This window comes from Acomys russatus, chromosome 31, assembly GCF_903995435.1.
Source record: "Acomys russatus chromosome 31, mAcoRus1.1, whole genome shotgun sequence".
NCBI lineage: Eukaryota > Metazoa > Chordata > Mammalia > Rodentia > Muridae > Acomys > Acomys russatus.
This window is the reverse complement of record NC_067167.1, coordinates 7,972,987-7,997,361: the sequence shown is the minus strand read 5'-3', so window position 1 is coordinate 7,997,361 and position 24,375 is coordinate 7,972,987. Positions and strand designations below refer to the sequence as shown.

Sequence of the window (24,375 nt, the reverse complement as noted above, 5' to 3'; positions counted from 1 at the left end):
GGATCCTGCCTAAATTTTTGGAGTTTCTTAGGTTTGTGCTTAACTGTAATTTCATTATTTTGAGGGAAGCTCTTAGATACTATCTTCTCGATTGTCTTCTTTTTCTTCTCCTGGCATTTCAATAACGAGTATGTTAGCCCATCTGATTTTGTCCCTCAACTCCTAAGGGGAGGCTTTCCTGTTTTGTTCATTTCTATCTTAGACTTTGGATTGGTTAATTTTTATGAAACTATCTTCAGGTTCAAGGATTCTTAGCTTGGCAGCCAAAGGTACCATACCTTGATTTTATTTTTCACATCTAACAAACCACTCGAGTCTTTTTAAAAGCATGTATTCATTACTGTTGTTACTATTATCATTATCATTATCAATTATTGTGTGTACTGCACAGGTGTGGAGGGGAGAGCAACTTCGTGCAGTTGGTTCTCGCCTTCCAGTTTCTACATGTGTTCTGGAAACTGAACTCAGGTCCCAAGGCTACCTGCTGAGCCATGTTGTCCCCTCCCATTATAAAATAATTCTTATATGCCACTGACGTTTCTCGTCTGCATATGTGTACTGCTGATCTTTTCTATTAGATCTGTATCAGTAGTAATCATATAATTATTTTAGGTTCTGATTGTCTGGTTATACTGACTGTTTTGTCTCTTTAGAGAGGCTTCTTTTTCTTGATTCTTTTATAGTTTGTGTGTGTGTGTGTGTGTGTGTGTGTGTGTGTATGTGTGTGTGTGTGTGTACACATGTGTGTGTAAGACAGAGGTCAGTGTTGGCCATCCTGAATGCCTCTCCACCTTATAGCTTGAGATAAGGTCTCTCACTGAACATAGACATTGTTACTTCAGCCAGACTGGCTTGGCCGTAAGCCCCACCCACCTTCCTATTTTCACACCCCCAGCGCTGGGATCACATGTGTGTGTGTGTCACTGTATAGGCTTTAGAATGGGTTCTGGGATCCAAACTCGGGACTTCGTGTTTGCATGGCAAGCGCTTTACTTAGAGTCATCCATCTACCAACTTTATAAATTCTGACTGACTGCCAAGCCTAGTCTAGAACAATAGACACCAAGGCTATTAGGACTTATGCCTGGAAATGGGCATATGTCTCTTCTCCTGTCAGTGTGAGGAGTGAGTCCCTCTGTTCAGGAGTTCTCTGGGCTTGGGGGCTTTGCAGTTGCCATGGTTACCTTCAATGTAACTCTAGATTCATTCTTCTGGAATTTGTTCTGTGCACTTGTTGGACTTCCTTCTCTCTCCCAGCCTTTCTGCCTCAGCCTTGGGCCTCCCCTATGTGGCTTCCACAGTTGCTTGAGACTCGGCTTGTTAATCCTTGCCTTCCTGTCTGTGACAGGCTTCTTCCTGCTGCCAAAGCTTAAGAGCCGAAACAATTTATCTGATTTCTTATACAAAGAATAAAACAGTCAGAATTCAAATGTGCATTCGTTCCCCAAACTGGTATCAATTGCTGTAATGTGTTAGCCATGCTGCTTGGCCCTAGAGGACAGCATTAAATATTTCAAACACGTTGGGTGTGGTAGAGCATGCTTCTAACCCCAGCATTCAGGAGGCAGAGGCAGGAGAGGAAATCTGTGAGTCCCAGGTCAGCCTGGACTACATAGTGAGTTCTAGACCAGCCATTGCTACATAGCGAGACTCTTTCTCAAACAAACAAGCACAAATATCTCAAACATGCTTGCTATACTGAATTTACAGTATATCTTTGGAAACCTTCAAAAATTACACAGACTACTGCCACTATGATCTCAGACTTTCCCATCAAACAAAAAGGGCAAAGTTACCCCAAAGGTCAGAGTCCATCTGACAGGCGACTTTTCATTTTACACTTCACTTTTTTTTTCCTCAACTTGTCCGAGTACCCAAGGTCCCAGGCTTGCATGGGTTGAAGAGAGACAGTTGGACTGGAGAGATGGTTCAGTGGTTGAGAGCGCTGGTCGCTCTTCCAGAGGTCCTGAGTTCAATTCCCAGCAACCACATGGTGGCTCACAGCCATCTGTAATGGAATCTGATGCCCTCTTCTGATGTGCATGAAAATCGGCCACTCATATACATAAAATATATCTTTTTCAAAAAGAAAGAAATATAGGCACTGTCACTCATGGCCCTGGCCTGGTTGAGGCTCAGGCCTTCCCCCCTCGTTCCAGCTCCAGCTGAGGTGGTCAGGTGGCAGTGTTGGAGAGGCCACGAATGTTAGCCTGGCAAGGAGGATAGCAACAACAACAAAGTTTAAAGACCAAGGACCGAGCCAGAGTTGCTAAATGAATGTCAGGAGGTAGGAGGCAGCTGAAGCGCCCAGCATGGGTATCTTGACCTTACGGAACTGCGGAACAGTCAGAAGTCAAACAGATCTGGCCTGGGACCTCGGCTCTTTGCTTGTGCCCTGAGCCTGAACCTCAGCTCTCACACCTCTGGGAGGACTAATAACAATGCGTACTTCACAGGAAGAGGTGAAGATTAAACAAGAAAGTGTGCGCAAAGTGTTTAGTGTCTGGCTCAGCACACTCATTAGCAAGGTGCCCATGGCTATTATCACTCCCTTGCTGTTGTGACAACATCAGAACTGGGGGGTGGGGGAGGGGGACCCCGGGACCTGAGAGAGTTGGAGTACTGCCAGGGTGCAAGTTCTGGGTGGAAGAGATGCTGAAGGACTGAGACCCTGCAGTTGTCAGATCTATCCATACAAGAACATTGTCTGACCCCACCCCCGCCCCACCCACCCACACCCACCCCGCCCCGAGACTAGGGAATGAGATGGGGAGGAAGGGGCCGAAGAAGAGAGCCCTTCCTACAGGGCTCGCCAGCAGGGCAAGAAGAATCAGGGAGAGGCGCTGCAGACGCTGCAGAAGGTGGCCCAGCCAGCGTTTGGAGAGGCATTTCATAACCACGTGGTCAGAGTTGGAAGAGCCTTGCCTCCTGCTGGATACCTCCACAGAGCAGCCTCCATGTCCATGGAACTCCCAAAAGGCTACAGAGTCAAGCCTGGGGAGCTGTGCCAGTGGGGAAGGCGCTTGCTCTGTAAGCCCTATACCCTAAATGTGGAGCCCTAGAACTGGTTAAAACTGGATGTTGGAGCCCAAATGTCTGCAATCCCAGTGTCCCTAAAGGAAGCAAAGGCAGTAACAGCAGCGTCTCTGGAAGCTTGTGGGCTAGCTAGCCTGATGTCAGTATAGGGTGACAAATAAGAGAGACAGTGGCACCTGTCCTCTGACCTCAACATGTACACCATGGCAAGTGAGTGAACCCACATATCATGCAGAGAGGGAGGGAAAGAGAGAGAGACAGAGAGACAGACAGAGACAGAAGAGAGAGGAGAGAGACAGAGACACAGAGAGAGACAAGAGAGACAGAGACAAAGAGCGAGACAGAGAGACAGAAACAAGAGAGAGAGGAGAGACAGAGATACAGAGACACACAGAGACAGAGACAAGAAAGACAGAGACAGACACAGAAGAGAGACAGAGACACAGAGACAAAGATGAGAGAGAGAGAGAGAGAGAGAGAGAGAGAGAGAGAGAGAGAGAGAAGAGAAGAGAAGAGAAGAGAGAAATTTTTAAAAAATACTCTAAACCCCAAACAGAACTGTTTCCCTCCACACTTTTTTCGCCTTAATAAAAGCAAACATTTTGCCTGAAGCGAGAGGTCCCTTCCGAGGTGCTGCTGCGTTCTTTCTGATCCCAGACAAAAGGCCAGCCCCCAGCTCCGGCTGCCTGCCAGCCACAGCAATAATGCATGGTTGGAGAGTGGCAGGGTGCCCTCCCTGTCACTGGGCAGTCACCCAGAGCTTCTTTAAAGTTTGGCCCTCTGTGGAGAGCAGCCGCAGATTCTGAGAAGCTGTCCCACTTAGAATTCAGCCCCAGTCTGTGGATGACAAGCAGTGTGGACTTGCCTCTGTGACACCACCGAGTCCTTTGGGTTCGTCCTGCCTTTGGTGCTAGGAGGCACCTCTGTTGACCAGGCCCTTGGCAAGAGACACAGTGCCCAGGACTTCCTCCGCCACACACCTCCACTCATCAGGAAAGCCTGCTGACTCTGCCTCTAAAACCTTCTAAACTGACCTTAGTGCACCATCCCTACCCTGCCTGCTCCTGTCCGGGCCTCTCTCTTGCCTGGCTTATTACAACAATCTCCAAATGATGATGCTCTTGCTCTGTCCTTATCCTCCCAGAGTGATGTTTTGTTTTGTTTAGCCACGTGGTAGGACTGAGTGTTGAGACAGTGCAGAACTCTCAAGATGGGGAGAGAAAGCAGTGATCTGAAACGCTGCAGTCAAGGTGGACAGCGGTTGGCAAGGGGCAGGAGTCTTGCCTTTATCTAGGGCAAGAGCATATTAGGTAGGGGATTAGCATGTGCAAAGCGGACAAGGGCTTGAGGTGCTGAGAAAGCATACTGGGGGATGGTGTCAGAGAAGTGGAGTGAGCTGGGAGGCAAGTGGGTGCTGTCATCAGTAAAGATCATTAGATACAGGAAAGGAAAGCCTGGGCAGGGCTTTGTGAAGAGTGCCTGGGCTCTGACCATCTGAGCATCGAGAGACATGTATTTGTTCGTTACCTCTAGCAAACCTTTTTTGAATACCTACTATGTGTCTGGTGCTAAGGTAGGTGCTGAAGATAAAGAGAGAAGAAAAACAGACATAGATCTTGACCCCTGCTCCCGAGCATATGGTCTGGTGAAAGATGCTCATTAATCGTATGATTGTGTATGTCAGTACAGAATGACCTGTCACACCACAGGGCCTCCCAAGAGGAGTAACCACAGATTTCAACCTCATCTCGGTGGCTTCCAGAAGTAACGTGCAGTCTGAGAGGAGAGGGATGAGGGAGAGATGAGCCCATGGATTAAAGAAGAGATGGTTTTGGGCAAAAGTCCTAGGTGGAAAGGAAGCTGGCAGAGGCCAGTGGGACCTGAAACAGGGCAAAGTGGGGCCAGACAGAGAGGCTGAAGAATGCGCTTGGGGGGCTGGAGTGAGGATTTGGGGTTTCATTCTCAGAACAGAGGAAGGCACTGAGGATGACACCGATCAGTACCATGTTTGAGGGAAATGTCCCTTCACCTTGAGCTGGGATAGCAGCAGAGGGCAAGCAGCAAAGTGCTTAGGAAGTTAATGTTGGAGCCCGGGTGAGAGATGCTGGCTGACTGAGCTGGCAAGAAAAGGGAGCACATTGCTAAAAAAAAAAAAAAAGGGACAAGAGTTTGCGATGGCACACTTAGTGGGCACAGTAATGGAGGGGACACTGAGCTGTGAGCATCCTCCTGTTCAATGCAGCACAGGGGTCACTTGTGAACTTTCCTGGGCTAAACAGAAAACTATGACCATACTGGACCAGGCCTTAGGGCTTTGCAGGAAGTACAACAGGAGAGGTGAATACAATAAATGACACTATAAGAAGAAATCAACCGTAGCAGCGTGGAATGCCCCTGAGAGCCAGTCCCAGGGTGTCAATAGACTAGAGGCACCAACCAAATCCAGAAAGCTTAGGAAATCGAATGGTATGCCTTGCACGCAATATATGCATATCATTAAATCAAATAAACTACAAGATATCTTTAAGAGGAGTGGGAAAATTGGAATGCCAGCTGAGTTTTAGATGCCATTAAGAATTACAGTGCATTACACTAGCTGTCCTAAGGACATGGAGCTTTTAAATAAACGCACACATGGGAATGTATAGACAGACACACATATTTCAACCTTGTGAGATTTGCACAGTAAGTTCTTGGGAGTAAATAATGTCATGGGTTTGCTAAAAGGTCCCAAAAAAGGGGGGTGGGGAGGGGGAAGGCATGCAGTGAATTAAACTGGTAGAGTACTGGTAATTGTTGGCACCGAGTTGCATCGGTTTTTGGAGGTTTGTTTTATTATCCTAACGTGGGGTTTGTTTGAAGCAATTCATAGCAAGGAAATTGCAAATGAATTTTTCGGGCCTGAAGATGGCTTAAGGGTTAAGAGAGCCTTCTGCTTTTTCAGAGGACCTGAGTTCAGGTCTCAGCACAGCCATCAGGCTTACCTGTGACTCCACCGGATCAAATGGTGCCAGCCTCCACGGGCACTTGCACTCACGTGCACACAGAATGCACGCAGTTTAAAAATAAAGCAAAAACCTTCAAAAACAATACCTCATGGGGAGTAGAATTTCATTCTGAAATAGGGAATACAAGAAAAGAAGTGAGTCTGCGGTTCGGGCGGGCGTGGCCGGGGGGAGGGTTTTATTTGGGGTGTGTTGGGTCCTTTGAGACCTGTGAGTAGGGGTTTCATAAACCCAGTTGACCTGGCATTCACAGACTTCAGTGCTGAAGATAAGTGTGTGTAGGTAGTGACCGACCTGTGGGATAAACTAGGAACAAGCTGTAGGATGTTGTTATTTATTTATTATTTATTTATTTCTTGAATGTGCTTGAGTGTTTTGTTATGTGCACTGTGTGTGTGCCTGGCACCTGCCCATGGTCGTCTGAAGTGGCATCTGGAAGAGGAGTCCAGTCCTCTGGAACTGGAGCTGTAACGGGCGGGTAGAGGACACCAGGCTCTGACTGAGGAACAGCTAGAAGAAGCATCCACTGATGCCAAGGGAAGCCAGGACTTTCCAAGAGGAGGACAGGATCATGGTGGAGCACTGCCACAATGCCCAGCAAGACCGAGGGCAAAATGACTCTGTGAGCTTTGCTGCTTAGAGCTCGCTGCCTAAGGGACAGCTGTGTAGGCTGAGGGACAGGAGTGAGGCGGGGAACACATGAGAGTGAGGGCGGCGCCCAAGAGTCTGCGTCGCTGAAGAAGTGTCCATGGGACAGAAGAATGACGATGTAGTGGCTTACGGGACATAAGTGAGGCCACAAGAGCCCTTTATTTACCTACGTGTGTGGTGTGTGGCGTGTAGCGTGTATGTATAGGTGTGTGGACGTTTCATGCACGTGAGTGTCATGGCGCGCATGGGAGTCCAGTGGACAACCTCTGCTGTTGGTCCCCCTCTTCCATCTTACCAGAGATGGGGTCCTTTGTTGTTCTCTGCTGCGTGCACTGGACTGGTGAGCCCACAAGCTCCCGGGGTCCTCCTGTCTCCACCTCCCATCTTGCCATAGGAATACTGGGATTACAGACGTGCACTGCCATGCCCAGCTTTGTGGAGGGCTAAGGAGATCCAAACTCAAGTCTCTTCATGTTTATGCCACATGCCCTTTGCCTACAGAGCCATCTCCCTAGCCCTACCCCATTTTCTTTAAATATTTATTGATTGCCCTGGAAAATCAAGCGGAGGGAGTAGGACATATGTAAACAAATTCATTCCGTTGCTAAAGCCATGCAGTACTGAATTACATTTAAAAGTATTCAGGATGGGGCTGGAGAGATGGTTTAGCAGGCAAGGAGCCCTGTCTGCTCTTCTGAGGGACCTGGGTTCAAGTCCTAGCACCTACATGTTAGCTCACAACCTACTGTAACTCCAGTCTCAGGGAATCTAGCACCCTCTTCTCGCCTCCATGGGATTTGTATGTATGTGGCATGGAGCCACAGATGCATGTAGGCATAACACTTATCAAAAATGAAAGGGGAAAAATCAGGTCAACAAAGAACAATCATGTGAGAAATTGTTCTAGGGTGGATGATCAGGAAAGGCTTCTCTGGGGAAGTGACTTTGAACCATAAGATAAAGAAAATTGTGATAGATGCCACAAAAGGGTCTCGGAGGAGGGAACGGCAAGGGTGGTGGTTGTGAAAGGTGACTAAACCCAGAAAAAAACAGTACAGGCTGCGTGTGGCACATGCCTTTCATCCAGCACTCAGGAGGCAGAGGCAGGTGGATCTCTTTGAGTTTAAGGCCAGCTTGGTCCACATAGAAAGTTCCAGACTAGCCAGGGCTACAGGGTGAGATCCTGTCTCAATAACAACAACAAAAACCCAAAACACCCCACCCCAAGAAACCAAAACCAAACAAACCAAACAATAAAGAGGCAATATACTTGAGTGAAATGAATAAGACAGAAAGAGGAGTTAGAAACCTGCCTTTATTTTTTTAAATAACGAACAGAGTTTTGTTTTGCTTGCAAAGTGAGTCATTCTTCAATGCATTGAAACGATTATCAGAATGATCCAATCGAGAGGAAAAGCTGAGCTCACAAGAGAAGGGGCAGCCAGTAGCGGTGTCTCTGGGAAGGCAGGAGAGGCTGAAGGGTTTAACCTTGGGACAGGAGGGAGGTGCCTTCTTGGTTCTATTAGGGAAGCCACATGGCTTGAGCGGAGAGCAGGGTGGCAGCCATGATGCTCATTTATCCCGCTCATATGGGAGGAGGGGTGAGGGTCTTAGAGAGGGCCAGGGCTACCTGGTCACAGAAAGAGAAGAGTGGGTGAAAGGAAAATGGCAGGGAAGGCCATGGGGGTTGGTGACAACGGTGTGACAGGTGAAGGACCACAGAAGACTGAGCCAGGGCAGAATAAGTGGCTGGTCCTGGGTCAGGGTGTGGATGGTCACCATGGTCACCATGGGGAGAGGTCCTTGTATCCAGCAATACCCTGGCAGAAAGCAGATCTGAGAAGCAGATAATGTGGGGCCTGAAAACAGTGCTTACGGTTTCCTCAGTTCCAAATTCCCATATCATGATGGCCTCTTGGCTTCTTCTTATGTCTAAGCCCTTCCCACTTTTCTCCATTCTCAAAATACACTATGGTTTCAATATCCATATTAGGGCTTTTTGTCAACTTAAAACAAGCGGTTGCTAAGCCTGTGAGTGGCTCAGTCAGTAAAGGAATTTGCAGGCAAGCCTGACAGCCTGAGTTCGATCCCCAAGGACCCACATGGTAGAAGGAAAGAACTAGCTCCTTCACCTTTTCCTCTGACTTCTGCGTGTGTCAAGGCATGCCTTTGCACATGTGCATTCACACACACACGTGCACGCATGCATGCATGCACACAGACACACAGTTAAATAAATGCAAAATATTATTTTTAATGAGCTGTTGCTTCCCAGCTCCCACTGGAGGCTGTAGTTTGCTAGGCTGAGTGGACAAGCATCTCCAAATGCTGCGCATGGATTTTTCAGGCTGGGAATTTGGACAAGACTGTAGAAAAGCTTGAGGAGTTGGGGCCAGTTCCAAAATGGCTTCCTTAAGCCAGGGCCCGTTATCCTCGCCCTTCATGCAAGGCTCTCCCAAAACACTGTGCATATCTTACTCGCGGAATTGATTTTGGATGCCACCTCATGTTGCAGTGGCTTTTAGCCTCCACTGTGCATCATTGACTGGCACTAGCACCCATAAACCCCTCCCCCAAAAAGCCAGCAGCTCTTCAAAGGCACGGGCTGCATGCTGAGCCTCTGGGCAGCTCTGACCAGTGGCATCTATTGGTAGCAGCCAACAGAGGATTATGTGAAATAAATTCCTTCCAGGACTCTGGGAACCCAGGATGCACTTACAACTCATATCTCTCTCTCTCTCTCTCTCTCTCTCTCTCTCTCTCTCTCTCTCTCTCTCTCTCTCTCTCTCTCCTCTCTCTCTCCCCCAGCTTAACTCAGGTGATCCGAAAGTTTGCCAAGCAGCTGGATGAGTGGCTGAAAGTGGCTCTCCATGACCTCCCAGAAAACCTGAGAAACATCAAATTTGAATGTAAGTATTGAGTGTGGGAGCAGGATGCAAGTGGAGGCAACATTTCAAAGCCACCCCATTCTCATGAGTCACTGATAAAATAATATTCTGCCTACAAAGCACCCGGGGTTGGGCTAAGTGCTACCTATCTGTGAACTCATTTAATCCTTGTGAAAATGTTTGTTGCCAGCAGCACAGGAAGGGACTTGGACTTGGAGAGGTGGTAAGTAGCAAAGACAGGATTTTACTTCCAGGCCTCCTGTCTGATTCTGAAGTCAGCCTTGCAGCCACGCAGCCACATAGCCACGCAGCCACACAGCCACACAGACACACAGATACACAGCCACACAGACACACAGATACACAGCCTCACAGCCTCACAGCCTCACAGCCTCACAGCCTCACAGCCATGCAGACACATAGACTCACAGCCTCACAGCCACACCGCCACGCAACCACACAGCCACACAGCCACACAAACTCAAGTCAAGGCTCTGAGGTTTCCTTGAAGCTCCTGCCCACAAAAGGCTGTGGCTAGCATAAGAGCTTCACATATTCTCTGCCTAATTAGAGAGTCAAATTAATATTTCTTATAAGGGGGCTGGAGGCACGAATCTTTCCTTGGCTAAGTAGTGCTTTGTAGTCCCCAGCATTTAGCGGAGCCTGAGAAGGCTGGTTCCGTTTTCCTGTCTCCAGCGATAGGGAAAGCCTGTGTATAACACATTTGTTGCCATTGAACAAAGATGAGATGATTTTAAGCAAAACAAGGTTTTAAAATATGTCTCCTAAAGGCCCGTTTGAATACAGCTTGCAAGTCCTTGCCTCAAACAAGTGCCAGTGGGGAAAACGAAGGCGATCAAATTACCCTTTCTCTGCAGGCAAAGAAGCCCTTTCAGACGCAGCTTTGAGGCCTCCTGCAGTGCCCATCACCTATTGATAAAGCCTGCTTTATTTCACGGCTCTCAGTTCTTTTCTTTTCTCTAGCACTAAATTCCACATCACAAAGTTAAAGAAAAAGTAATTAAGGAGCAGGATTAACAATTGATCGGGCCTGGAAAATTAGAAGTTCATCTCTTCCCCCCCCCACCCCCCTGCACACACAGCCCCCAATCCCTCCAAACCCACACGCTATTTCTCAAACCAAGCCAGCTCCGGGGACAAATTAGAATAATCCTAAGGAAATTTCTGCCTATTTCATGACCAGTTCAGAAATTAATGAGAAGAATGGCCCGTGCCCGTTTTAATTACATGGACAAAACAAACCCGTCCAGAGTCTGCAGCAAAGAGGAGGAGATGGGTGGGGCCTTCCACCTGTGCATGCTTGGAAGAAGTGGCCCTCCCCCAGGGAGCCGGGGGGGGGGGGGGCGGTTGGGAGAAGGGCAAGAGAGCGGAAGCAAGGGTAAAGAATGAAGACCATGAACAGGCACATGTCTTTTTTTTTTTTAATCCACAGATATAAGGTCCCTTGGTTTCAAGTAATCAGACTATTATGGCAGATAGGCAAACATAGCCTTTCCTAAATCAAAACAGGCTCTGGAGGCCACTGGCCAAAAATGACAGATGCTATGTGCAGTTGTAGCCCAGGTCCCAACTCCAGTAAGTAGCAGCACCCCTGGCCACACAGCGCTGAGAGATCAGTCGCGGCCCTCATGAGACGCATGATGTTTTTTAAAGGGGCTTCTTCAAAGGGTTCTCGTTTGATTTCTGCGATTATCTGGGCAGCAGTGACTGAACCTGCAATTAGCAAATGAAAGACGAGTGAACAATTGCTTTTACTCACGCTTGATTGAGGTCACCGTTTCTCACACCTGTGAGTGTGGCGTGTGCATGGCTTTGAAATCTGTACCCCAAATATCATCGCTAGGAAACGGCTGTTAGAGCCAAAAACAGGACAAGAGTCAGAAGCAGGAGGTTGCCAGTGGGTGCCTAAAAATGGAGAAAGGACGACGAGACAAAGTTAGAAAATGCGAACTACTTTTTGAAACCTGCTCCTGGGGAAATCTGAGGTCGGGATGACAAGCATTGTGGATGTTTCTAGCTTCCCGTTTTCTTTTTGCAGTATCGAGAAGGTTTTCCCAAATTCTGAGAAGGCAAACATCGCTGAATCATCTTTGCCAGGTAGCTGTCCTCTCTTGTTTGCATTAACCCACTGCTGAGTCACTGCAAAGGACAAGGGCCACCTCTCCAAGGATAACTTCCTGTGCCATCAATCCAGTTGCGTACCAGGGCTCTCTATGCACTGTGTTCAGTTTCTGTACATAAGAAACTAAAAAGCCTGGCTCTCGACGAAAGCTGTGACTTGTATGCACAATCATTTCTAACGTCAGATGACCCCGAAGCTTTCAGACATGATCTGCGACCCCAATATTGTGTTTTCTTGAAATAAATTGCTGGGTGCAATTGTTTATGTAGCACCCTTGGCCTCTCCGCAGGAGATGCCAGTTGCTCCAGTTACTCAGTATGAAATCTGAACACCCTAATTACATGTAAAACCCTTCAAGAAAGTAACAGCTTGCCCAGGCGGCATGTAACCCCGGCAGCAGTCAGCATCCAGCAAAGATGGCCGGTCCTCCTTAGCCCCAATTCTCTGTCAGAGCTGACCTGTGTCACTCATTCATTTCAACTTGCCTTTACAAGTTCAGATTGGCAATCATCCTGTAAAGCACCCTCTGGCTCTTCGGGGAGCCTTGGCTCTGCAATGTCAAGGCAGGAAGGAGGGGTTTCTAATTCAGAGTGGCTTAAGGAAGACTCCCCATTGGAACCCTCACATCTCTCACTGTTTCTGTCTGGTGCCTCTCAACAGAAGGCACCCTGGATGGTTTGGGGACAAAGGGAGCCCCTTCTAGGTCGGGGCAGCTGTGACAAAGGCAACTCCTGGGTGTTGTTCTGGGGGACTAAGCAGAGTGTGACAGATGAGTGGAACTCAGGGAAGAAGGATTATTGGGAAAACCAAGAGACGCTTCTTGTCCTGTATTTCAGAGACTATGTGCCAGCCTGCCTCTCTTGCTCTCTTTTGCTTGGAAGCAGGAGCCTTAGCCCTACTGGCAACACACACGTGGTTTTGATGCTTCCCTCAGAGGCTTACATACTTAAGGAAGAATTTTACCCATTTAGTGCATATATAGACATCTATTCCCATGCCTACACTCTTGTGTGGCAAATGTGTGCATGTGTATACTTATGCATGCATGTGCATGCACCCGCGCGCGCGCACACACACACACACACACTTTCTAGCTTGCAAACATGGAGTACCGAATGCAGTCAACAGGTAGTACCTTTCCAACCTCACTGGACAGCTCCCAGACACATTCCTGGACCAGCCAAAACCCTGTACTGGTGTTAATTACGGGAGTGAAACTCCATGGTACATTTGAGCTAATAAACCAATGCGCTTTCCTGAACACATACACAGAGCGAGTCAAACAAGACTCAACCCAAGACTCCTCTATTAAGCAGGTGGCTTCCTCACTCACTAAATCAGGCAGGCAACTTGGCACTCATATCTCAGCCACTCAGTTCACGCCAGACACTATGCTTAGTGGCACAGACTTTCATCAGGAAAGCAAGTCAATCAACCCATCCATGCATGTATGCATACATACGTACGTACGTACATACATGCATATACATAGGCATATTGTAAAAAAAATGGGATGGAAGTATAGAATATCAAGTATTTAGCTGAGAAAAAGTGGGTGTCACACGGAGGCTGGTGCATCAGGACATCAGGGCTGCTGGGACAAGGTGAGAGAAGAATGTCCCAGTCTATGGGAATGCACTGTGCACAGGCACCATGAGGCATCTGCACAGTCAGTGTAAAGCAACCCAACCTCCACCATTGAAGCCACTTACTCGGAGCTTGGCTTCCGATCTACGCACCGCACTTTGGAGCCATCACGAGGAACATCAGAGGCAGGGCCCACTGTATCTCCGTTTCCCGGCCCATGAGACCAGGCTGATAAGCACAGGCGACAGCAGCAGAGCTGAGGCCTGACCCAGGTGTGCTGGAACCCAGCACACGTGACCTTCCCAGTCTGCCGTTCTCATGATTGGAGGTGATGCACTCAAATATTCAGACAGCCAGAGTGTCTCACACAGCCCAAGTGTCTTTAGTGCCACAGTTATTTTGGTGAGATTTTACTTGGGCCTGAACAGAGTGTGGCCAGTAGTAGAGCTACTTCCACCTGGATATAGTTACATCCGCCTGGACATTCACAAGTCTTAACAACAAAGAATGCCCTTAGTGTTTTCAACGTTTACAAAAGTTTTTATTAAAAGACATTTTAAAAATGTGTGAGTAAAAGAAATAATCCTAGCTATCTATGTTTTCACTTGCTTTTACTAGTATTGTTCCAGCTTGTAAATTTTAATTCACTAGCAAAGATTAGCTGGGGAAGTTATTGTTGTAAAACACACACACACATACACACACACATACACACACACACACACACACACACACATCTTATGTCTCCTACTTTCTCTACCTTATTCACATTTGTTTCACTATCCTAATAAATATAAAAATCAAAGCAAAGACTAAGAACCAAAAATGCATTATCATGCACTCATGAGAAAGTTCTAGATGCCAGGCCCTAGGTGAGCCAGAGCAGTTCCTCAGTGCGGTCCTGTCACCTTCCTGGCAGGAAACGCAGACGGGTTACTAAACACGGAACTCCTTCCTACCAGCTCATGTCAGAGAAATGCCAGATCTCTGGGCCTCGTCCCATTGTTGGGGGTGAAGACCAAAAGTGGCTGGGAACAACAGCAGGGCTTGGCCTGGCCCAGGCCACCTTGGTGGAGAGAGAATGGGGAGAGGAGAGAACCCCAGGAGGAAAGAGTATCTATGTGGATCTTCTGGGTTATGGTATTGCTTTTTGAGATTGAATTCCTCTGGATTTCAAAGTAGTTTAGAAAATGCTATAAGCACCCCCACTCAGATGGCCGCACACACATGCGCGCACACACACACACGGGGGGGGACAGAGAAGAGAAGGGGGTTTAACCTGACTGCTCTTGTGTGCTGATGAGCTGGTTGGATTGGATTCTAGGCATCGCGCACGGTGATCCACAGTGCAGACATCACGTTCCAGATGCTGGAGGACTGGAGGAATGTAGACCTGAGCAGCATCACCAAGCAGACCCTCTACACCATGGAGGACTCTCGGGATGAGCACCGCAGACTCATCATCCAGTGTAAGGTGGCCCGCCAGGGGGTGTGCTCCTTCTGTTTCTCTTCCTTAAAGGAAAAAGGAAAAGGCATTTTGGTAAATAGTCAAGCGGTGTTCCCACCCTGTCCGCTTCCCTGGATTCCATTCTTATTGTTCTTGTGAATGGGTCCGCCAAGACAGGAGGGCTAATTGACTTAGGACATGTGTCAACATGGCTGACGCAGTTGGGCAGCACACAATGTCATGCCAAGGACCCTGCATGTGACCCCAAATGCCACACATACCTTCAAGGCAGTGACAGAGAGAATGGAGACTGAAACTCATTACCTGCCTCATCTTGGTGTCTTAGAGACAGCTGGACATGCTGTCTGAATTTCAGTGGAGGGTCATGTGACCATGAGTCAGCCCACCCTCTCTGGCCTCCACACACACATCATCATCAGGTGACCCTTTCAGGCCCATTAAAGTTTGAGAAGACATGAATGGGTACAGAGTTACATCCACAGAGTTGCTTCCGGGCATGTGGTCATGGCCCTCTGGACAAAGGCTTCCTACACGGAAATGCGTTTCCAGTGCAGCCCTGAGGTGGGCAAGATGTCTGCTCCCAAGAGCGAAGCAACACAGGGGACAGAAAACACCATCACCCGTCACCTTTAGACACTTCTGTTTCTCCTCTGAGCTTTGGTCCAGATGACAGCTCAGGGCATGCCTCACTTTGGCCAGCCATCCCTTCCCCTGAAGAGGAGCAGGTACACCCTTTCAGGGAGAAGTGTGATTGGTACACTTTCTCAGAGCTTTCATGGAGGTTGGGGCTAATAGTATGCTGGGGGCAGGCAGACGGTTCTGCACCCATACTTTCTGTGTGGGGTAAATAAATGACTCTGTTGCACTAACATGCACCAGGAAGAGGATTAAATTGAGAAAAGTCCAGACCCCTTGAGTTACAGGGTCTTCTCCACACTGTTGTCTTGAGGGGCCCTCTCTTCTGCCAGCTTGTGAGCCAACATTCTCTAGGATCCCCTATGAGAGAATGCTCTTTTAAGGCTCCTCGAGGACAAATAAAGTCCCTGAACTGTCTGGACCTGTGACCCGCCATGAGGCCTATTTCCTGGGTTTAGACCCTGGCCTTAACTCGGGTTCTTATTCCTTCTTCCTGTACAGTTGCCCCAGCCCACTCATCTGCTGTTGAGCCTTGAGGAAATCCACTTTATAACAATGCAGTTTACCGGCTGCCTTTTCTCTGCCAAGTGCCGTGTCAAACCCACCATGTGTGACATCATTAATTGTGTTTCAAAGCCACTTGTGGGAACAGTCTCCAATCGCTCTGTTTACATTCAAGAAAACTCAGCTTCAGAGAGTTGATGGGGGCTTCCCCAGGGTCACATGGTCACCGTGTGGCAGCGCTAGACCTTGAACCTAGGCCTTGTGGCAGCCTCACCAGCCCAGGGCTGCCCCTGCTGTAAAGGAGCAGAGGGAGCCAGCGTTGAAAAACGAGGCTGCCTTCAAGAGGGTCTAAGTGCTTGCATATGTGTGTGCACATGTTCCCCAGCATGTGTGTGGCACTCAGAGGACAACCTCAGCTTTCACCTTTCACCGTGTTTGCAACAGGGTCTCTTGTTAGTCACTGCCTGCACCAGGTGTCATAATTAGCATTACTATTGCTGGGGTGACACACCATGACCAGAACAGTCTGGGGAGGGAAAGGGTTTATTGGGCCTATACTTCCACATTGTAGTCCATCATTGGAGGAAGCCAGGACAGGAACTCAAACAGGGCAGGAACCTGAAGGCAGGAGCTGATGCAGAGGCCGTGGAGGATGCTGCCTACTGGCTTGCTTCCCAGGGCTTGCTCAGCCTGCTCTCTTACAGAACCCAGGGCCACCAGCCCAGGGTGGCACCACCCATAATGGTCTGGGCCCTCCTCCCATCAATCACCAATTAAGAAAATGCCCCACAGCTGGATCTTATGGAGGCGTTCTCTCAACTGAGGTTCCCTCTTTTCAGACAACTCTAGTTTGTGTCTCCAGTTGACATAAGGCTAGACGGTACCCCGGGCTAGCTGGCTTTTAAACTCATGGGAAATCTCCTGCCTCTGTCTCCATTTCACTGCAGCAGTGCTGTAATTACAGCTGTGTACTGCCCAATCTGTTTTTGTTCATGTTGTTGTTTTAATGTGTGTTCTAGGGCTCCAGACACACATCCTCAAACCTTACCCACTGACTCTTGCTTTGTTCCCCCCTATTCTCAGCTATATCAAGAGAAAGCATGCCCCCAAACACTCTAACAGCCTGTGGGGGACCACTGGTCACTTCATCCCATGGTCTCCCAATGATCCAGGCAAGGAGCCAGCATCTGATAATGCCCAAGGACAGTGACCCTACTTGTCAGTTTTAGCTGCCACTCATGGTTTTACATTGGCTTCCCGTAGAGCCTTTTATGGGCAATAAAACGTGAACTAGACTTAGGAAAAAATACAATCAGCAGCTCGAGTTGAGGGGACCAGGCCTAAGCCTGTGTGACGAGCACTATTGGACATCACTGCTGCCTCTGTCTCCCAGAAAGAACCTTTCAAGTTCCCTTAATGCAGGATAGAACTGTGTCATCTGACACTGGAATTAGATTGTGGCTCAGTCCAACCCAGCTGGCCCTTGCTGTCTGTGTATCCTGGAGCAGGTTCTGTGACAAGATTGGGCAGCGCCTGGGATAGCCACTGCCCTTTCTGATGGGGCGCTCAGGGTTGGCGGCCAGACAGAAGCTGATTCTCAACAGCGCATGCCCTGTCTTGCCAAAGAGGGCAGTGCGATGTGATGCAATGCCAGAAAGGGGGGTTTGAGGAAGGGTGCCAAGCCTGAATGTGGATGGCCCAGGACATAGGTGTCATACCTGTAGCTCCAAAATAGACAAGGACAAAGTCCTTGAACGACACTGAATGGACCCAAAGCTCAGTCTGAGCAGGGCTGGAGGCACCTGTGTGCCACCCTTCACTTTTGTCACAACCACTTGACAGATCTGCACATTCTTGCTGTCAGAGTCACCGTTCCATCGATGATGCAGAGACTGAGTGGGGATGCTTGGCTCACTTTAGCTTTTACGTGTCTTGGTATTTGAGCACACCATTAGAATGAAAATTAAGGGATGCCTTAGCAAAAGGGTGGGGCCATGTTTGCCCAACAGACCTTGCTTGAACCCTGGCTCCAGGGCATGGTGGCCTTGGCTTCTAGTTCTGTAAGATGAGGATGATGTGGAGGGCTTAGGATTAAACAAGACTAAGCACTACATGCTTAGTATACAGGGGAGTGCTCCTAAAGGCAAGCAGTGGTGCTCCTGGAGGCAGGCAGTGGTGCCCTGGAGGGAGGCAGTGGTGCTCCTGGAGGCAGGCAGTGGTGCTCCTGGAGGCAGGCAGTGGTGCTCCTGGAGGGAGGCAGTGGTGCCCCTGGAGGGAGGCAGTGGTGCTCCTGGAGGCAGGCAGTGGTGATCCTGGAGGCAGGCAGTGGTGCCCCTGGAGGGAGGCAGTGGTGCCCCTGGAGGGAGGCAGTGGTGCTCCTGAAGAGAAGCAGTGATGCCCCTGGAAGGAGGCAGTGGTGCCCCTGGAGGGAGGCAGTGATGCTCCTGGAGGGAGGCAGTGATGCTCCTGGAGGGAGGCAGTGGTGCTCCTGGAGGGAGGCAGTGGTGCTCCTGGAGGGAGGCAGTGGTGCTCCTGGAGGGAGGCAGTGGTGTTCCTGCAGGCAGTGGTTAGGAGGTAGGTGCATGAGCAGAGCTGTTTAAAATCTCAACTAGCTGTGAACCATTTGGGCAGTTGCTCATCTCCAAGTACCCCAGTTTCTTTATTTGCAGATGGGGAAAAATGAGGATTCTTACCTCCTTGGGTTGTCCATTTATTCACTCAGTAACCAGCTGAACACCTACTTTATGCCAGGCAGTTCTAAGCACTGGGGTCAAACAGGAAGCAAGATACAACCAGCACTCTTGACATTAACACGTGAGAGTCTGTCTTCAGGTTAAGTAAGTGTGCCCATGGGAGTCACTGAAGAGAGCACCTGACACTTAGCGAGTGCTCAAGAAAGTTAGCAGTTGCTATTTTTACTGTGCAACCATTGTCACTATCAGTGATTCGTTCACAGTAGTCCAGACACAAAGAAAGAGCCCCCCAAACCTCATTCTAGGCTCTGCCATGTGACTCACTTGCTTTTTGGCTTTGGTTACATTGATTAATCTCATTAAGGCACAGCACAAAGTCAGGCACAATGGCGGACACCTGTAGTTCCAGCACTCAGGAGGCAGAGGCAGATGCATCTCTGTAAGTTCGAGGCCAGCCTGATCAACAAAGCAAGTCTAGAACAGCTAAGGCTACACAGAGAGACCCTGGCTTAAAAACAAAACAAAACAGCAGGCAAACAAACAAAAGGCGGAGCACAGCACCTTGTGTCAGTTACTTTTCACACTGCTGTGGTAAAATACCGTAAAAAAAAAAAAAAAACAAAAAAACCCCAAAAAAATCAGCAAGAGAGAAAGGTTTAGGCTCAGGCTCAAGACTACAGTCCATCATGGCGGGCCAGGCATGGTGGCAGGAGCTTGAGGTGGCTAGTCCCAGGATAAAGAAACAGTGATAGGCACTCAAGCTCGGCCCGCACTCTCCTTTTTGTTCGGGTCAGGACCCCAGCCCCTGCAATGGTGCCGCCCACAGCTAAGGTGGGTTGGTCTTCTCACAGCACTTGACCCAATCTGGATAAGCTCTCAAGTCAGCCCCAGAGGCTTATCTCCTAGGTGACTCCAGACTGCGTCCAGTTGACAGTAGTAATCACCGCACACCTCATCTGAAATCTAAGATGGATTCAACGTCCTAAAGCCCGTCTTCATGCTAAGCACAGGCGGCTTGTCTCCTTAGAGCACTCATCTGCCAAGCAACACAGCAAATTGGCTGGCTCCCTCACATAGGAAAAAAACTGCTCAGACTCATGGAAACAAGGAGCATGTACAGATCTTGGAGTGTAAATAAAGCAGATAAGATAAATAACGTACACGTACTTTACTTAGCTCCACGTGCAGAACCCACACTGAAAATATGCAACGGAAGAGATGTTTGTAACGGGCGTGTCCCCAGCCCTGTACCTATTTCCCACAATGGAAATGTCCTGGCCTAATGGTTGAGCAAGGCTTTCCAGAATAAGCTCATATATATACACGCATTATATTATATAACAATGCACCAATGAATGAAGAGAGAAGGATCAACAAGGAGACGTGAGGCCCCACTAGCTGTTGGCCAGTGCTATTAATGATGTAGCAAAAGCAAATAAAGACACGTGCCATGAGAGAGAACAAGGAGTAGGGGTGACATGTCTGCTGATGAGAGGCAGGGGAGGGCAGGAAGGAGCTCGTCTCAGCTGGGTCATGAGGAAGCACGCAGTCCGGTCCTCTGTGCCTTTAAGACTATGCCTCACTGGAACCACAACTAGAGTAAGGTGTGTCGGCTTCTGCTTCATTTACAGTGTACCAGGAGTTTGACCACCTGCTGGAGGAGCAGTCGCCTATTGAGTCTTACATAGAGTGGCTGGACACCATGGTGGACCGATGTGTTGTGAAGGTTGGTAGGGCAGAGCGGGAGGGGCAGCCATGGCTCCTGCAGATTATTGGTTGTCTGTGGACACCTAACTAGCATAGAACCTCAGAGTGAGCTAGCTAGTGCTCCTCAGCACCCATGGAGCTTGGGGTTACCAGGAGGGCAGACCTGGTCCTAACCCTTGAAGGTGGAGGTGGGCAGAGACTGGATTCTCAGACTCCCGCTCCTGAATCACCCATTACTGGTTACTGCGCGTAACCATCTTGGCATCAGATTTCATGAATGTGTTTATTCTGCTAATGACAAAAATATTTTTTTTAAGAAAATCACTGCTTCGCAGGCTTGAACTTGAAGGCTTACAAGCCTTCCCTCACTTTTTCAGAGCCAGTAGTGAATGAAGGGCTGAGGTACTAAAGCCATTCACTTGCTCGTAGGTGGCTGCCAAGAGACAAGGGTCCCTGAAGAAAGTCGCGCAGCAGTTCCTGCTGATGTGGTCTTGCTTTGGCACAAGAGTGATCCGGGACATGACCTTGCACAGTGCTCCCAGCTTTGGTAAGGCTATCCTAGTGTCACGCGCGCGCACACACACACAAAGTCCAAACACTTTTCTCTGGACTCTGTGCACCGAGTCCACCTCTGTGGAGTCATCTACAGTCTCACCTGCTATCTCTGAGGCCACAAGACATTGTGAAGATATCTGCTAGGGGTGGGACACAATGCTGTTAGATTTTTCAAACAGCAAAGGGGCGCTAAATGCTAATGGTGATGTGGCAAAGCAGCCCATGTGAAGATGAGAGGTTTGCTGACAGAGACCTGACGGCGTTTAAGGAGGTCTGAGTGGCAGTGGCCAAGCACCCTTTATCAGATGTCCCCAGTGTCTGACCATTCCATGGGGTGAGCTGCAGAGCTCCACAGCTGCAGTTGATCTAAGACTGGGTGCAGAGACAGGCCTCTGAGTTCAAGCCTTTCCAACGCCCTGACTGACACTCAGGGTTATGTTCTGATGTTTTCCATTCCTGATCGACTTTTGACGTTTTGATTAATATTCCTTCAGCAATGCACTCCGGCCTACTCTCTGGAAGAAGGCGTTTGCACTCACTTCCACTTTTGTTTTCTGGGTCCCTCGGGTCACCCCAAGTCCTCACTTACTACTCTTTACACCATGACAGTGCTCAACACTTGTCTTCAGATCCTGTCTCTGCAGATAGAAACCTGGTCCCCAACTTGCTAAAGAGACTATGCTACCTGCAGGACACAGTTGGCTGCTTTTTTTTCTGCAGAGAGGGAGTATGTTTGAGTCCAGCTTGTCCACATCAAGGGAGCTGGAACCTGGAAAGACATTATCTAGATATTCAAAATTCCAAAACACTGGCCTCTGTTTTCCTGGTGTCTCTCCCAGGGGCTGTTGCTAAGGCTTCTGGGTAATTGCTTCCATGCCACCTACCACTACAACTGTAGATGTGATCTCACTTGCCGTCATTTCAGACTAAGCCAATCCACCCTCAGCCTTGTCCTGGCTTTTCATTGGATATTTTTTTCATCTAACTTTGTATGGACATGTCACCATTTTCCAGTCGTGTCATACAGTGAAGTAGAACACAAGAACGTTTGGTTTTTTAAGGAAAGGCTGTCGACACACTCAGAGAGGCCTTGTGTTGGCAATTTCTTTCACTTCAGCTCTAGGGTTCTCTGAGCCTCCAAATGTTTCAGCTACAGATGGAAACTGTCTTTGAGCAGAGTGTGGAAATGCTCCTCCAGTGAGTGCTGCCTGGGCAGGACTATCAGATGTGGCATGTTGATGACTTCCAGTGCGTGGTGGTTAACATTAGCATGTGTTACCTGTAGCTCTGGAAAGCCCATTTCTCTATAACTGCTTTTACTTAAGCAAACGGACAAATGGTATCTTGAGATAATTTTTCCGTTGCTTCAAAATCAAAGATTCAACCATATTTTTTTTTCCACATAAGCACGTGCACAAAACGAGAAGCCTCCGCTCCTTGCCTTATCTCTTATTCTTCCACTTGCTGATTCATGAGACAAGCCTAGTCCTGACCACCTCCCATCGTGCAGGGAAGGAAGTTTCCTTGGCGTTACTCTTTGCAGCTCATTTGTTTTGGCAGAGTTATAATCTATATAAAAATGGAAGCCCCGACACAACAATTGTGGTTTATCAATGCCTTGACTTGAATTTCTTCCTGAGATGTATGACCTTTCTTGTTTTCTTTTTTTTCTTTCTTTCTTTCTTTTCTTTTTTGTTTTTTTTGTTTTTGTTTTTTGTTTTTCTCAACAGGTTTTCTCTGTGTAGCCCTAGCTGCCCCGACTCACTTTGTAGACCAGGCTGGCCTCAAATTCACTGAGATCCCGCCTGCCTCTGCCTCCTCAAATGCTGGAATTACAGGAGTGCACCACTACGCCTGACTGTGTGACTTTAAAATTGGTTTTGTGGGTTTATTTCCTTTCCAGTCAGGTAAATGGTGCATACACACACACACACACACACACACACACACACACACACACACACACACACACACACACATATATGTGTGTGTGTGTGTGTGTGTATACACATATACCATTCATGTATATATTACCAAATATATGGTGTATACACACACACTGTGAAAAGAGAGACATTACCCCAATTTCACTCTTAGGGTATTTTTCTCAGCTCTGAGCGGGTTGAAACAATGCCTGCTTCTAAGTGCATTCAGTGGCCTCTGAAATGGTGCAGCTCATCTGACTCATTGTTGAGGTTTGCAGCTTGGGGCGACTGGCGAGTTGAAAGAATGTGTGGCAGACAAAAGCCCAGCTCCCCCTCTCTGCCTGTATATGTCAAAGACCCAGTTGGTGGCTGTGTTTGGGTCATGTGTTTGCTGTATGAAAACAGCTAATTAGGAAAAAGAGCCCTCTGTTCCCTGGCCCCCACCCCCAGCCACAGGGGCCAGCTCTATGTATCTTATAACTCTGGCATGTTCCTCGGCACCCGGTGAATGATGTGGGGCTGGCACAAGTGCCAGCTTGGCAGGCTGGCCATTACAGTGATCTGGGGAAATACCTCAAAAGGCCCTGGCAACTCTGTCTCCTTTGGAAGGTAGTTGACACGTTTCGTCTTCTTGGTTCCCTTTCACTTTTGTCTCCCTAATTCCTTTTCCCCTGGGTCAGTCAGTGCCTTGATCTGGAGAAGCCAGATTTTTGTGCCATAAAAAAACAGTGTCTCTGGAAGGAGTTTGCAAAGGTAACAGCTGACAAGCATTGGTCCTGCTGATGTTGACGCTCAGGGGGCACCTGGGCCTCCAGCCAGCACAAGCAGCCTTCACCGTATCGTTGTGGGTTTTCACCAAATGCTCGTTTATGTCACCATTGTGCATGGCTGGGAAGCTGCAGTGTGACAGCTGATGCCGGGGCGGGGCTGTGCATCCTGCCAGGTGTGGTCCAGCAGCAATGCTCCCCCTCCCAGGTGTGGTCCAGCAATAATGCTCCCCCTCCCAGGTGTGGTCCAGCAGCAATGTTCACCCCCGCCCCCTCAGCCTGGGACTAATAGGCTCCATGGCATCTGTCAGACCTACTTGGTGACAGTGATGGGACCAAGCTGCTTCTCTACGCTCAGGTGCTCTGGCTTCCCAGTACCCAGAGCATGCTGAACATTGGGACCTTGATGTTGCTAGCGATGCTCGGGGCCTCTCCGAGCCCTGACAGCATGAATTTCCTTCCCCCATATAGGCCCAGAGAGAAGGAAGACTTGCATAACAGACTGGGTTCTGCCAGGGACAGGCCATCCTCCTCTGCTCAACTGTGTACTCTTTCTAATAAGCTACCCTGACCCACCCACCTTCTCAGTTCAATACCAATGGAAACTAGAAAATAGTATTTATGGGGAGCCTAATACATTTTAGACATTCTATTAGCGTTCTTTTTCCTATTACTGCTTCCAGTATGTCAGATGAGGAAGCTGGGGTGAAATTTAATAAGGACTCCCTAGCATGAGGCACGTAACAAGGCAAACAGTAGCCAATAATTATTTTAACAAATATTTAGCAAAAATAGAAGATCATTTATTTT

At 48.6% G+C, this 24,375-nt stretch overlaps 1 protein-coding gene across 1 annotated transcript in view; it reads left to right on the top strand.

Moving 5' to 3' along the window:
- Positions 1-24,375, top strand: part of Rfx4 (regulatory factor X4) — a 158,230-nt gene that overhangs the window by 101,521 nt on the left and 32,334 nt on the right. Inside the window, exons 9-13 of the mRNA XM_051139870.1 lie at positions 9,501-9,601; positions 11,640-11,698; positions 14,635-14,779; positions 20,243-20,337; positions 20,748-20,865. Of these exons, the coding sequence (XP_050995827.1) occupies positions 9,501-9,601; positions 11,640-11,698; positions 14,635-14,779; positions 20,243-20,337; positions 20,748-20,865 (518 nt within the window). The remainder of the gene's footprint in view (positions 1-9,500; positions 9,602-11,639; positions 11,699-14,634; positions 14,780-20,242; positions 20,338-20,747; positions 20,866-24,375) is intronic.